The sequence below is a fragment of the Branchiostoma lanceolatum genome, chromosome 2, assembly GCF_035083965.1.
Source record: "Branchiostoma lanceolatum isolate klBraLanc5 chromosome 2, klBraLanc5.hap2, whole genome shotgun sequence".
Classification (NCBI taxonomy): Eukaryota; Metazoa; Chordata; class Leptocardii; order Amphioxiformes; family Branchiostomatidae; genus Branchiostoma; species Branchiostoma lanceolatum.
The window spans coordinates 32761402-32774959 of record NC_089723.1 but is presented as its reverse complement, the minus strand read 5'-3'; the positions used below and the strand labels follow the sequence as shown (position 1 = coordinate 32774959).

General features: G+C 41.3%; 2 protein-coding genes across 31 annotated transcripts in view; one reads left to right on the top strand and one right to left on the bottom strand.

Moving 5' to 3' along the window:
• Positions 1-9094, top strand: part of LOC136426664 (tropomyosin) — a 26145-nt gene extending 17051 nt beyond the window's left edge. For 16 of the 30 annotated variants that reach the window (XM_066415414.1, XM_066415412.1, XM_066415413.1 and 13 more), the window contains one exon: positions 1926-3707. In XM_066415414.1, coding sequence (XP_066271511.1) covers positions 1926-2008 — 83 coding nt within the window. In that variant the 3' untranslated portion in view covers positions 2009-3707. The other 14 variants (XM_066415415.1, XM_066415403.1, XM_066415427.1 and 11 more) reach the window with 4 other exon arrangements.
• Positions 8007-13558, bottom strand: LOC136426661 (uncharacterized). The gene is made up of 5 exons (XM_066415393.1): positions 13036-13558; positions 12638-12783; positions 12058-12267; positions 11483-11656; positions 8007-9666 (listed from the first exon to the last, which is right to left on the bottom strand). The coding sequence occupies exons 1-5, from the start codon at positions 13436-13438 to the stop codon at positions 9448-9450; spliced, it is 1152 nt and encodes a 383-aa protein (XP_066271490.1). The 5' UTR covers positions 13439-13558; the 3' UTR covers positions 8007-9447.

The following is a 13558-nucleotide window of genomic DNA, read 5'->3' as shown; positions in this document are numbered from 1 at the left end:
ACTGTGCTTGTCTCTTGGTGTCTGTCGATGAACGAATGAGATGTATTTGGATGGTTTGAGTAGTTTTTCATTGTAGACGTTGTATGACCTGAATGCATGTGAAAAGTCAATACTTGATGGTTTTGCATTGTATTGTACATCAAGAAGGCATGTAAAAAATATATCACAGAAGAATGCTTCCAAAGGGAATGAGCTGTCTGTAGACTTAGTGGGGTTAGTAGAATGTAGTTGTTCTGCATTTGGAATAGTTATCTCATGGTATGCAATATTGGATACTTGTCCTTTCAAGGACGAACCTTATTCTTGACTCTTTATGTGATAGATTTACATGTATGTACAGTGTATGTAGTAGTTCCTATCTGTAGTCTAGTAGTTGTTAGTTGCACTTTCACTCCATTTCTTTGTCTCTAGTGTTTAGTGAGAATTCCACAGCCGAGGAAAGCCTGGCCACCTTTTTGTTGCACATCTGCCTTTTGATACACAGTAGTTTTCTCACAGGATACACAGAAACACAGTCTCAGTGCCAAGGCTACGTAAGCCATGCCACATGTACACAACATCTTTTCACCCCACCTATAACCTTCATGGTTTGAGAGCACTACTAAATCTGAGTTTGTTAACACCATGTATCTTTTAAACTTGTCCTAACTGTAACTTGTGATCTGGTGTGCTGTGTTGTATAATGTTATGTGTGTGGTATATCTACTCCGGTTGACTATACATGTGTTTCTGTTTGTGTGAAGAATGTGTTTTCGTTCCAACTTTTTGTTATGTTGAGGAACTTCTTTCTTTCTTTTTATTCTTTGCAGTGTGCATGAGCATGCTCACATTGAGAGAATATTTTAATACAAATACTGATAGTTTCTAAAAGATATCCTGCTACACATAAGTTAAAACCTTATAACCAAATATTTACAGCCTTGATGGTGAATAATGAATAGAAAGATACTACTGAGTCTCACAGTGTCCAGAACTACATAACTCTGGTATTTGGATTGGGTATTTGCTTGAGGTGCACTGTGAGGGTTATTCTAAGTGACATTAATACCAAGTCCAGAGAAAAAGCATGCCAGTGGTGTGTCATCACCTCTTGATGCACACCAATCTTAACAGCATGCCAAAGTTTGCTGGCCTGTCCCCTTCTTGCACGTTTCTTTCTCTTATTCCATCCCCTTACTTCATGCCCTGTTCTACCTCCCCTCTATCCTTCCTTCCACCAGACGAACTCTATGCCGAGAAGCTCAAATTCAAGGGCATCAGCGAAGAGTTGGACCACACTCTCAACGATCTCTCTACTTTCTAAGAAGCTTCTCCCACTGGCGGCTAACTGTCAGCTCATGTATCTCTCTGTGCTGGGCGGGGTGGGACTCCAAGGGTGCAATGCTTCCTTTTTCTGCTAGAGGGTGCTGTGCCCACTTCCACTTCCATCCGCACTTACATTCATTTCCTTTACATCTTCACTTCTTTAGGTTTACCATCTCGTAGTACAGCTCTCTTCAGACGTAGTTACTGGCTACGTTATATAGCTGCCACCTTTCTGTAGTGCTACAGCATTGCCTGTATAGCTTGGTTAACTTTCTCTCTGATGTTGTCACACTTATACATCTTAAGTTGTATTGGTTATGGCTGACATCAGCAGAGAGGGTTGAGGAGCTATACGATTTTGCAAACATCTTGAAAAGTTAACAAAATGCTTTTCTTAAAAGGCATGTTTTATTGTGCTGGGAAAAGATGCAAAGGGTTAACAAATGGCAAAGCTTTCTGTAACAATGCTGTAGTACCTGATCATGTAGCCTCTATGTCTAGCGTTACATTTTACATTTACCTTGTAGCTGCACTAGTCTTTCCCTTTATCTGTGATACCCTGTCTTCATCTCTGTTCCTCCTGTCTTTCTCTCTCCTCCTTTCTTTCTCTTGCATCCCAGATCAATTGTATGCTGAGAAGCTCAAATACAAGGGCATCTCCGAGGAGCTTGACCAGACCCTCAATGACCTCACAGCCCTGTAAAAAAGCCCCGAGCCATCACTCTGCACCTTTTCTTGGTAGTACTACCTTTGGTGCACATCTCATGTGCTTCCCTCCTACTGTCTGGCACTCCTGTTGTGCCGTGTGTCCTCCAACTTTAGCACTGCTCCGTTCTCCTTCCAAACCTTTTTCTGCATGTGCATGCCGAGCCGTGGGGTAGATCCCCATGCACTCCGTAGTGTACAGTCACTTGCAACCGGAAAAACAAACCAAACCGAAACAACAAAAAGAGGTAGTCTGGGAGGGGATTAACAAGGGGTGTCATTAACACAGAGACGCCCATCCAACCTCTGTGATGATTCTTGTTCTTCCCATATCAGAGTCGCTGTATGATGCAAAAGAGCGGTACAAGACCGTGAGCGAGGAACTGGATCAAACACTAAGCGAGCTGTCCACTTACTGAAGCCCTGGCTACTGTATACCCTCTTCCCTACCACCGCATATTCCATACCTAGCCAGAGCATGTTTGTGGCCTCGTTTACGGTGTACATTCTCTCCCTTTCTCCCACTCGGAGTGCATGCATGTACATCTGACCTGTATATGCATGCAGTCCACTTCTTCAGGACTGCCACACACCTGTGTGTGGACAGGCCTGACCTCGCACGGTTGTCTATCTCTTGTGTTCTGTGTGTCCCTCCACAGACGCTCTATACGCAGAAAAGGAGAAATACAGGGGCGTGAGCGAAGAATTGGACCAAGCATTAAACGAACTCCACAATATGTAAAACTTTTCTCAGCCCCTCCCATTTCTTGTCTTCATGTGTGTCGTGTCAGGAGCGGTGCGATGTGTGTCGGATTCGGTTCAATTTGTCCCCCTTGCATCATTGTTTTCTGACGAGTTGTATCTGACCAGGACTATGCACTCTCAACAGCATAGAAATCTCCTTTTAGAAGATTGAAAAAAGTGTTTGCTTTACGACAAATTGAACCGACTTTGCACACATTGTCCACACCAAAAAAAAAGAAGCTTGGGCTTTGTATGTAAGCACAGCAGAGTTAGGTGTGCAAGCACAAGTAGTACTACCAAGAAATTTGTTTTTAGCTAAGATACCCTATGTAGGTGCTTCTCTTGCTTTGAGTGTGAAGGGAAGATCGGAAAGTACCCGGAGCTCCACGGTCGTGTTTCCAAAGGCACACTGCGGTGTCAATGTCAGAGTATCATCGTCTATGTAGGTACAGTCACGAGGGCAAAAAGGGGAGGCTTTATACTTACATCACAACATTGTACTTACATAGGCAAGACAGGGGCACCAATAAAAGGTGCTGTCTTGGAAACAAGGCACTCTGCTCAGGTTTTTCCCGATGGTCCCTTTGAAGAGCTGTAGTAGGGACGTTGAGTGGCAATACACCCGAGGAAACTTTCCTGCAGTTTTACATCAGTGCTGTTAGTAAGGGAACAGATACTCTTTTGTTACCAGTTCGTATAAAACTGGGGAAGGGAGACCTTTGAAAAAAAAAAAATTATTTCGAAGACAACACAAACTTGGTATAAGATGTGTTTAGAATTTGTTGTACGAGTGTGGCATGCTTTATTTTCTGCTATCTCTCCTCTGTCCTTCCACTGTACCCCTCGAGTTCTTTAGACAATTCTTGCTCTTCTGTTACGTTGTAAATGCTAAAACAATATTTTCTTGAAAATGTCACTTTTGTCACTGTACACAATAAATCATGTTACATCAAGTTCTTTGCTTCTTTTTCCTTTCTGTTTTAGTTTGCTGTGGATCTGCTCATAGATAATGCAAATATCTACACACACGTTTGGTTGTTGTGTGTTATGGATGAATGTGTGAATTCTGTGTGACAGTGAGTGTGGCAACTGAGATAATGTATGAAAAGGATGTATCAGAGAATATGTGAAGAGCCCAGCTCAGACTGTCAATATGGAAAACATGACAGTTAGTAATAAGCCAGTTGTAAAATTTCACAAAGTACATGTAGGAATGACCAGACACAACTGGACTGTTCAGATAAAACATATAGAAATGTATAAAGTGTGCTCCGAGAGTCTTACAATGATCCCACCATTTAAGTGTCATTGATAATTGAAGGGACCTTCAAATTTGGAAAGCTAGTATCTGATAATCAAATATGCCACACAAACAGCGTATACTTGCATATCTGATGAACTTCACCAGTGCACAGAGCAGTGCTAGTTGCTAAGAACAGCGAGTGTCTTGACTTTTGACAGGGAGAAAAAAGAATTGAGAGATAATTCTGTGCTCTGTTCATTTGGGCAGTTATCCAGAGCACACACTGTTCTATCCCTGTCTGTCGATTTGTCAAGTCAGAACCCTGTATCTTTGTGTGTTGTGTATCTGAAGAGTATATGCTCTATAGCATAACCTCTATAGATAGAAATCCAGACTTTGTCGTCAAACCCTGTTTTAAGTTTGTCCATTCTGTCTCCTTTACTAAATCTACAAACCCTCTGATAAAGGCTTACTCAATTGCTTAAAGAACAGTTGGCAGATGTTCTTTTGAGATCCAAGCTTCAGGATCTTTTCAGGATCCAAGCTTTGCATTGTGCAGTTAATGCTTTGTCGTGTACATTCTCCATGTTAGGTAGTACAGACTTCTTGTGTATGGAGATGCTTTTGCTTGCAACTATGATGATACTACAGAAGACAAGATGTGCACGATTCTATACTTCATCCCTTTTTCACATCAACAACTTTGTCTCAAGAGTCTGATGATATACAAGAAACAAGAGCATGACACTTAGCTTTCTCCGCTCTGTGTTTTTTCAATCTAGTAGTGAAAAACGATGCTCCAAATCCACACACTTGCAGAAGAGTAAAATCTCTGTCACAAAAAGAGTCCATTGTTCTGATTTGTACTGTCGTTGATTATACAAATCAAGCAACAGTGTTTGATCATCTGTATATATTTAGTATATTTGTGTGGCTTCCATGTGGTTTAAAGCTGAGAAACAAATCAAAACATTGATAGATAGATTTAGTTAGTTCTGTATTATGATGTCTATATGTCACACCGTATTGGTGTGATGTGTTGGAGAGCATCAGTATAATACTATACCTTCTACTGTGATTTTTCTGCTCATTCCTAGACATAGGTTTTCCATTCCATTATGATATGCAAGGCAAGAAGGGAATTCTTAGTAGACAGCAAAGCTGTCAGCTCACTCTCGGCCAATATCCTCGGCACAATCACTGCTTTCACCACCACTATAGACCCTCCCTGGCCCTATAGGTCCAACTAGATGCATGATTTTTCTGTCCTCCAATCTTCCAATGGTGAAATCTGCCCTAGGTTGACGTAGATGCATGATTCTGCTGTCCTTCAGTCCTCCAAAGGTAAAATCTGTCCACCACAGTCGTAACTGCTTCCTCTCACCTCAAATTGTATGAAGATTTTGGCTGCTTCTATCGGCTACAAGAACCACAAATGCACCCGGGCACAGCATGGGTTATTTCTGGATGGAAGCCATCAGCTCTGACCATTCCACGTTGTATATCCTTCCCTTTTAGACCAACTCTTCACAGAGAAAGAGAAACACAAGATGGTTTGTGACGAACTGGACCAAACACTCAATGATCTCAATGCCCTGTAATAGCCGCAACTCAACAACCTTCAACCTCAACCTATTACGGGGTATGTGCAATATACGGTCTCCGTCCTCGTTTTGCATGCTACCTTGTACACCCCTGCAGCAAAGTCTTGTGGTCCAAGAATGGGCACATGAGAAGATGTGGGTGAGACATCTGTGGACCATAGGACGTTGAAGGCAGGGGTGGTCAGAGTCACGTGGTTGGAAGGTGTTTTCCCTGTAGTGACGGTGGTAGATAGCTGTGCAAGTGGTTGTTCTGTTAAAATCCTCTTGAAAAGGCAGAGATGATACAGCAATAGAACAAGAAAAATTACGTGGCAAGGGCTGTCAGTTCCATGTGACAAGGCAGTGAACAGTATAAAGTACACAATGTACAGCTACATGTAATATTTCCTGAGGTATAGCTGAGGTAGTCTTTTGGCATCTAGTTGGTATCGGGTGAGGCAGTAGGCAGAAGGTTATTTACATTTCATATAATGACATAGTCGTTGAAATTGATGAACTTCCTGAGAGACAGGAAAGTTACTAGCTCGCTCCACTAGCAGTCTTGGCAATGAGGACTTAGTTCTGTCAATGCAGTATTCCTCAACAAGGCAGGCTTACAGTTCACAAATACCAGACCAATCACCAAAATGCACATTTTGCACTTTATACACAGACATTGTTTACAGGATTACAGATTTGCAGCATTTCACAAGCTAAATCTCAGTTGAACAATCTGTTTTGCGACTTGCAAACAATGTACATATCAGAGGATGCCCAAAGTTAGTGATTTTCAGTGTTCAGTTTTGAAACATACCCAGGGATTGTGCATGGTGATGACACATTTCTCTTTGTCATTAGCATATTGTGTAGTATAACTTCATGTACTTACTGCCCTTGATATTGTGTACCCATTTCTCCATGGATAAGTTGATATGTGTAAGCTCATGTGGAGTACTGCCCTGGAAAAGAAGGAAGTATTGTCCTGATGGCGGTTTGTCCTTGCCTTGTCCAAAGGTTTATTTTCTACATGTGCATTGATTAGACTAGTGGATTAGACTATCATGTCTGTAGTTTTGTCCTTTTGCATGTTGTCTCTGTATGGAACAGAACAAATGTTTCAACTCCTTAAGTTTGTTCCAGTACATTATTTCTAGGGTTGGACCAGGAAGAGAGCATTGAATGGTTTGAAGATGGATGTGTTTTTTTTAGACAAACATTTCATACATATTTCTGCTGTTTTTTCTTGTCATTTTGATTCACATTTAAAAAAAAAAACTCAAGGTGGAAACTGATTTCTAATTCATCACCCATCTCCCCATTGATCCTGGTTCAATTCTTAGTAAAGATCCCCATATTTGTAAGTCGTTGGAGGCAGAGCTCTTTATTGTGTCCTGTTGTGTGTGGTGTTGTTTGGTGCAGCCAGTGTGTATGTGTGTCATGTTGACCTGTGTGTCATAACGTGTGAACATGATCATAACACTCCACCATTCCGTTCCAGATGAACTGTTCGAGCAGAAGGAGAAATATAAACGTGTCAGTGACGAGCTAGACAAAACCCTGAGCGACCTGAGCAGCATGTGAGGAGCCCGTGTCATCCCCGCGGAGACCCCAGGAACATCCTCCCTTCTTCTGTACAACAATCAGACTCCTCAACCCACACGTACCAACTGCCCTGAAGCATGGTCAGGCTGTTTAGAGTTAGAACAAAACATCTTAGGGTCTTGGCAAAACTTTGATTAAAGGAAAGGTATTACATGGCAGTACATGTTCGCTAAAAGGACATGTTTGTACTTCTCATTTTGCTTGCAGTTTTTCCCCTTTATTTTTACCATGGCTTCTCAGACTCTTCGATAGAATTATTAAACATGCAAGTGTACATACAAGCCAAAATCGTTAAAAGAATCAATAAATTTTAGTGGAGGTAAAAATCGACCTGTGCCACATAGGCATATATAGTTGTTTACAACCGAGGCATGTTGGTTTTCTTGTATTTGGCCATATCAGAAGCTAAAACAGATGTTAGAGCAAGAGCTTGACTTTGTTAATGTAGACTGAATTATTATATAAATCACATATACCGGATGTAGATGAATAGGAAGGGAGGGGCACCTTACATAAATTTACAATGATACTGAAGAAATTTGTACAAAATTAGGTGCTATCTTATGTAGGCAGTAGTTGCCATGTTGCCTATGTTATGCCACTTGCAGCATGACCATAGTTTCCCCCCATTATATGTGAAAGGTAGTGAAAGATGTAACAAGTGCTATAATATCATTCCTTCTCTTTTTTTTTTCATTGACTGAAGGTCAGTAATGTTAACCAATATGTAGAACAAACGAATAAGTGTAAAGAGGTACTGGACCAATATTGGTATCTCAAGTTAATCATGCAGGCTTGAATTGTACCACACAGCTACACAAACATTCCTTTCTTTCATGAGACCAAAGAATTTTATTTCAGTGAACATACATGTATTAACTTGCATTTTTGGCAACACCTAAGGGGTGAAGCCAGATGTTTGCTGTCATGTTCACAGATCACGTAAACACGAATGTTTAACTGTTACAGGCTGCGTAATGACTGGCTGTTGTTAGGTGTGTTATTCCCATCAGATAAATGCTGGAAACAGCTGCCCTTTCACCATGAGAGTCACCATGGGATGGAAGTACAGTGTGCTAAATCTGTCAGGGCTAGAACCAACCATCAGTAATCCTCATAATCGTTTGGCATTTGATGCCATATATGGAAGACCAGTTTTTATATGAAAGCATTAACATGAGTCTTATTATGAGCTAGGATGCGTTAACAATAAGGCCTTTTACATACAAGCATATTGATGCCACAAGTAACATGGAGGTGTCAGAAAGACTAACTGCTTTGTGTTAAGGTTTGCAACGAAAACAAAAGGTCTACCTGGACTAGCTTTAGTACCATACAAACAGTTGTGTCCAGTCTTAATTGTTAAGCTATCCTTTGCTGTAAGTCTGCTTCTGTTTCCCACCAAGAGAATCACTTGCTGTGGCTGCAGTTCTCTTGGTATTTGCAGTGTGGAGCTGTTTTCCGATGTAGAGAGTGTGGTTTTGTAGCAGGACCAAGTGGATGTTGTTTTGAGAAGGTTTCAGGTTTGGAGTCTGGCTAGTTGAATTCTGTCTAATGATTTTCCCTTGAGCAGTAAACTGTCAAATAGCAATATGTGGACGATTTTAGCCTTATCCCACTATGGAATTTGCATATCCTAAGGAAAGATAGTGTCCTCTTTTGCAAATTATTGCATATGTGCATTATACTTGTAGAGAGCTGTAGAAAGAATAGGTAATGGTTTTACATTGCTATTGAGACGGACATGTTTTGAATGATGTTGCCAAATAATTTCATGTAACTGTAGGTAAAAGTCCAATGTACAAGTCAGTTATGAGCAAGTATGATTTGCACCGTCATAAGTAGTACGCTTCTTTTGGTATTTCCCAGTCGGTTTTACAGTGAATAAACTCATATATTCATAAGATTGGTACTCTGCCTTCAGTGATGTTCTTTTGTCTGCTTCTTGTCTGAAAGTTCGATCTTAACAGTTTTACATCTCAAGTAATGTGCACAAACTATGAGCAGATGTTTGTTCTGCAATACTCATCAAGGAAGTCAAGAATTACATATAGGTAAGATGATACATTTGGTACAAGGCTGGCGTCTAAACTATGCACTTGAAATTTACCAGGTCACTTGAAAAAATGTGCTGTTAAGTTTGCGTCAATCATAAATCAGTGTTTTGTTTGCTTTGCTGTATCCATTCCACTCAATTATAATATGGCAACTACAGAACTGTTTAACCTCACTCCAGTCAGAGGGAAACGTTATACTCGGGTTTTGTCACAGCGGATCTCCAACAACCCGCACTGTCTCTTCCCAGCATCCATCGGTAGTTGTTCGCCAGCGCCTTCCCATAATGCAGCTCACTTGGTGCTCCAGGTCGTCCATGGACGTGACTTCCGTTGTCTGGATCATGTTCAAGATGGCCGCTGGAAATCCGGGGACTTGGGAGATGTCTGGGTCTTTTCTGAATATAACAGCGCCTCTTCGTATGTAGAGCTGTTCAAACATAGCAATCATGTTAGTGAATACATTGGAAGAACTAGAATGGCAACATTTTCGGGAAAATGCAGGATATTCCCCTCCCATTACCATGAAGTCTCTGCATGAATTATGAAAAGGAGGTCGGCATTAGCATAATTTATATACAGGTGTGTTCACCTCTCCTAAAGGTACCTACATCTGAAATATGACAATCGTAGCCTTTACAGTGAGGGATATGCATAAATTATGCAAACGAGGCCCTCATTAGCATAATTTTTGGCCAGGTTTTATGACCCTTCCTAATGGTACCTACATCTCAAATATGACATCCGTAGCTTTCACGGTAAGGGAAATACAAGTTTATGCCTAAATTATGCAAATGAGGTCCACATTAGCATAATTTATGGCCAGGTGTAGTCGCCTTTCCTAAAGGTACCTACAACTCAAATATGACATCCATAGCTTTTACGGTAAGGAAAATTCAAGTTTATGGACAAATTATGCAAATGAGGTCCTCATTAGCATAATTTATGGCCAGGTTTCCTGACCTTTCCTAAATGTACCTACATCTCATATATGACATCCGTAGCTTTTACGGTAAGGAATATACAAGTTCATGCATTAATTATGCAAATGAGGTCCGCATTAGCATAATTTTTGGCCAGGTGTGTTCACCTTTCCTTCAGGTACCTACATCTCAAATATGACATCTGCAGCTTTCACGGTAACGGAAGTACACGTTTCTGCATAAATTATGCAAATGAGGTCCTCATTACCATAATTTATGTCCAGGTGCATTCACCTTTCCTAAAGGTACCTACATTTCAAAGATGACATCCGCAGCTTTTACGGTAAGGGAAATATAAGCTTATGCATAAATTATGCAAAAGAGGTCCTCATTAGCATAATTCATGGCCAGGTGTGTTCACCTTTCCTGAAGGTACCTACATCTCAAATATGACATCTGCAGCTTTCACGGTAACGGAAGTACACGTTTCTGCATAAATTATGCAAATGAGGTCCTCATTACCATAATTTATGTCCAGGTGCATTCACCTTTCCTAAAGGTACCTACATTTCAAAGATGACATCCACAGCTTTTATGGTAAGGGAAATACAAGTTTATGCATAGATTATGCAAATAAGGTACTCATTAGCATAATTTATTGTCAGGTGTATTCACATTTTCTACAGGTACCTACATCTCAAATATAACATCCGTACATTGTAACATAAGGTAACAAAACTTTCTGCAATACCATTAGTAGAGCTACCACCGCGCATCTACTTGGTTTTTGGCAGAAGAAGAAGAAGAAAGAAGAAGAAGAAGAAGAAGAAGAAGAACAGGCAAGCAAAAACAATATATCCCCCTTCCCACTGGAAGGGGAATATAAATAGAGCAGTGCTCGTAGAAAACTAGGGACAAAGGGACATGTACAGTTTCCTAGTGGTGACTTTCTTCAGGATGGCTGACCTAATTACTTGTGGCCATATGGTCACCGGACTGCAAAGATTGGTCAAAGTTGCTGGAAGCCCGCCTCGGATGGAATTAAGACAGATTAAAACTTTTAAAAAGTGGTAAAAAGCCTGAGCGAGTAGGTAAACATTCAATTTCATTATGAAGTTGTGCCGTTTGGGAATTCTTTTGACTAGCATTTTTACGCCCTACCAGTTGGTGTTTTCTACATCATTGCAAAAATTTTATTTTTCTACGCTATCTATGCGCAGTGGTTTTAAGTTTAGAATTATGTTTCTTGAATGTGACGTTGGCATCTGCTTGTGTTATATTGACAACAAAACAAGTTCTTGAACGGGAGCAAGCGTGACCAACCTTATCCAAGTCACGGTACATCGCTGCTACAGCCAGTAGCGTGGACACTAGGATGTCATCGCCATACAACAGACAGCGCAGGCGCACACACGGCCGTACCGTGTACAGTACCCGCAGCATGTTCCTCTGTAGTCCCTCCAGCTTAGGGTTCTTCCTGCCACTACCAGGGCAAACCTGCCGTCAGAAATAGTACGAAAGTGTATAAACAATTGATGTTTGAAAATAGCTTTGAATTAAATGTTTTAAACGACGTCTTCAGAAAAGAGTTGTCAAAGTCAAACCAAGGAGGTTTAAATATTCTTGGATTTGATCAGATTTATTTGTGATTATGTTGATACCATCGGATATGGGTTACAGTTAAACGAAATCATATTGATTATGTGTCGTGAGATTTTCGCCGAGCGAGTGTGATCATATGTGAATAAAGCATTGTACGAAAAACCATCTTTAGCACCCTCAAAGTATACGTAAAGGTTTTAAAAGTTAAAGCGTTTTCACAGTATGGTTTACGTTTGGTTTACGTGTGCTTAAAGATCAGATTCCGTGTAGTGACGTCGATACAATTGAAATCTTACGAGTTTCTCCAGAGGAATTTGTTTCCTGTTGACCATGAACAGAACGTGCATCATCCCTATCCCTCCTTCACACGTCACCGAGTTCACCACTACATCCGGGAACCAGAACGCGCCGGCGTCGCGCGGGAACATCATGTGCCAGTGTAACCCCTTGTGCGCATGCTTGAGATATCTCCAGGCGGTGACCATCAGTTCGTCAATGATATCAACCTGAGGATTGAAAAATTATCAGTATGTATAAAGACGATTGTGAAACTTGTTGCTCTCACTGCATTGCATTGATATTTAGTGAATGTATATTTGTGACGCATGAATAAGCGGCTCCGATCACCCGTTAAAACCTAATCACGGTATTTCTATGTTTCTCTGGTTATCTACGGATAGTTACGATACATGCATACTGCGTTTTCTTATCTTACATTTATTTAGTATTTCGTACAATGCTTGCAAAACGCCAAAGGCGTTCCTTTGTATCTAAAGATTGCTTGATTTTTACTGAGTTGAGACAAAAATTGAAAATTAAACATAAAATTCCTCTCGTGCATGTTTCCTATACAACTATCATTTTGCCTATTATCACCTCCACTGATATTTTGTCCAGCGAACATTTGTACAAGTCCCTCAGTCCTTCCTCGTCCATGTTGTGGTAACTGACGGCGAGGCGTGTCAGGTTCGGACAGCCGGAGAACCGCAGGGGGACCCGCTTACGGGTAAATCGCCGCAGATCTTACAGGGAAAGAAACAGTTTGTAAATGACGTTTAGTGATGATAACTTTACATCAAAAATTCAATAAGCAAGATATACTAGTAGTTGAAAATTCAACCAAGCAAGTAATGTTAAAGCTCTCTCAGTAGCACGCGCGCACGATACTTTTTGCATCTTAACTTAGGAAAGGTGAAAAAGATCTATTGCAGTTTGAATAAATTACTTGTCCATCTCGATCGTATTGCAATCGCGGCCCAGTGTCAAGTCCTTACCTATAGCTGTGATATTTGCACATTGAAGTTCAAAACTTTCTCTCCGAGGCGCTGATTGGGCGTTTGGGTATGTCTCTACCCACTCCGCCAAGCCGGGCATGCGCACTCGTCTCAAGGTGCTGACTCTTGCCATTGCGCGAAACAAGTTGTGGACAACAGCTGCCATGTAGTCATATCGCCTTCTGAAGGAAACATCGTAGGCGATGCGTACCTCTTCTAACGCATGACAGTTCTGAGCACATAACTGTAGGATTTGCACCGCCACCGCTGGAGCTGTGCTCACCCTGAGTGTCCTGACATGGTTGCCGTACATTTTCATGCACGCCTCGAAATAACTGTCATACTTCGCCATGCCAAATATGTCATGATTGAAGTCAAATGTCGTCCAGAGCCGGGCTGTCATGGCGGCTACGTTTCTCCAGCGGAAACACACCGCGCACACCCGGAGTCTGTCCGCAGAGCCCAGGAAAGAACAGATGTGAAGGAGTAGAGGTTCGGGGATCAGATCCCACCCAATGTACTC

Coding starts and splice junctions, on each gene's coding strand:
- LOC136426661 (XM_066415393.1), bottom strand. CDS start 13,438: ATGACAGCCCGGCTCTGGACGACATTTGACTTCAATCATGACATATTT. Junction 12,268..12,637: donor TGGACAAAATATCAGTGGAG/GTGATAATAGGC, acceptor TTCAATCCTCAG/GTTGATATCATTGACGAACT. Junction 11,657..12,057: donor AAATTCCTCTGGAGAAACTC/GTAAGATTTCAA, acceptor TTCTGACGGCAG/GTTTGCCCTGGTAGTGGCAG.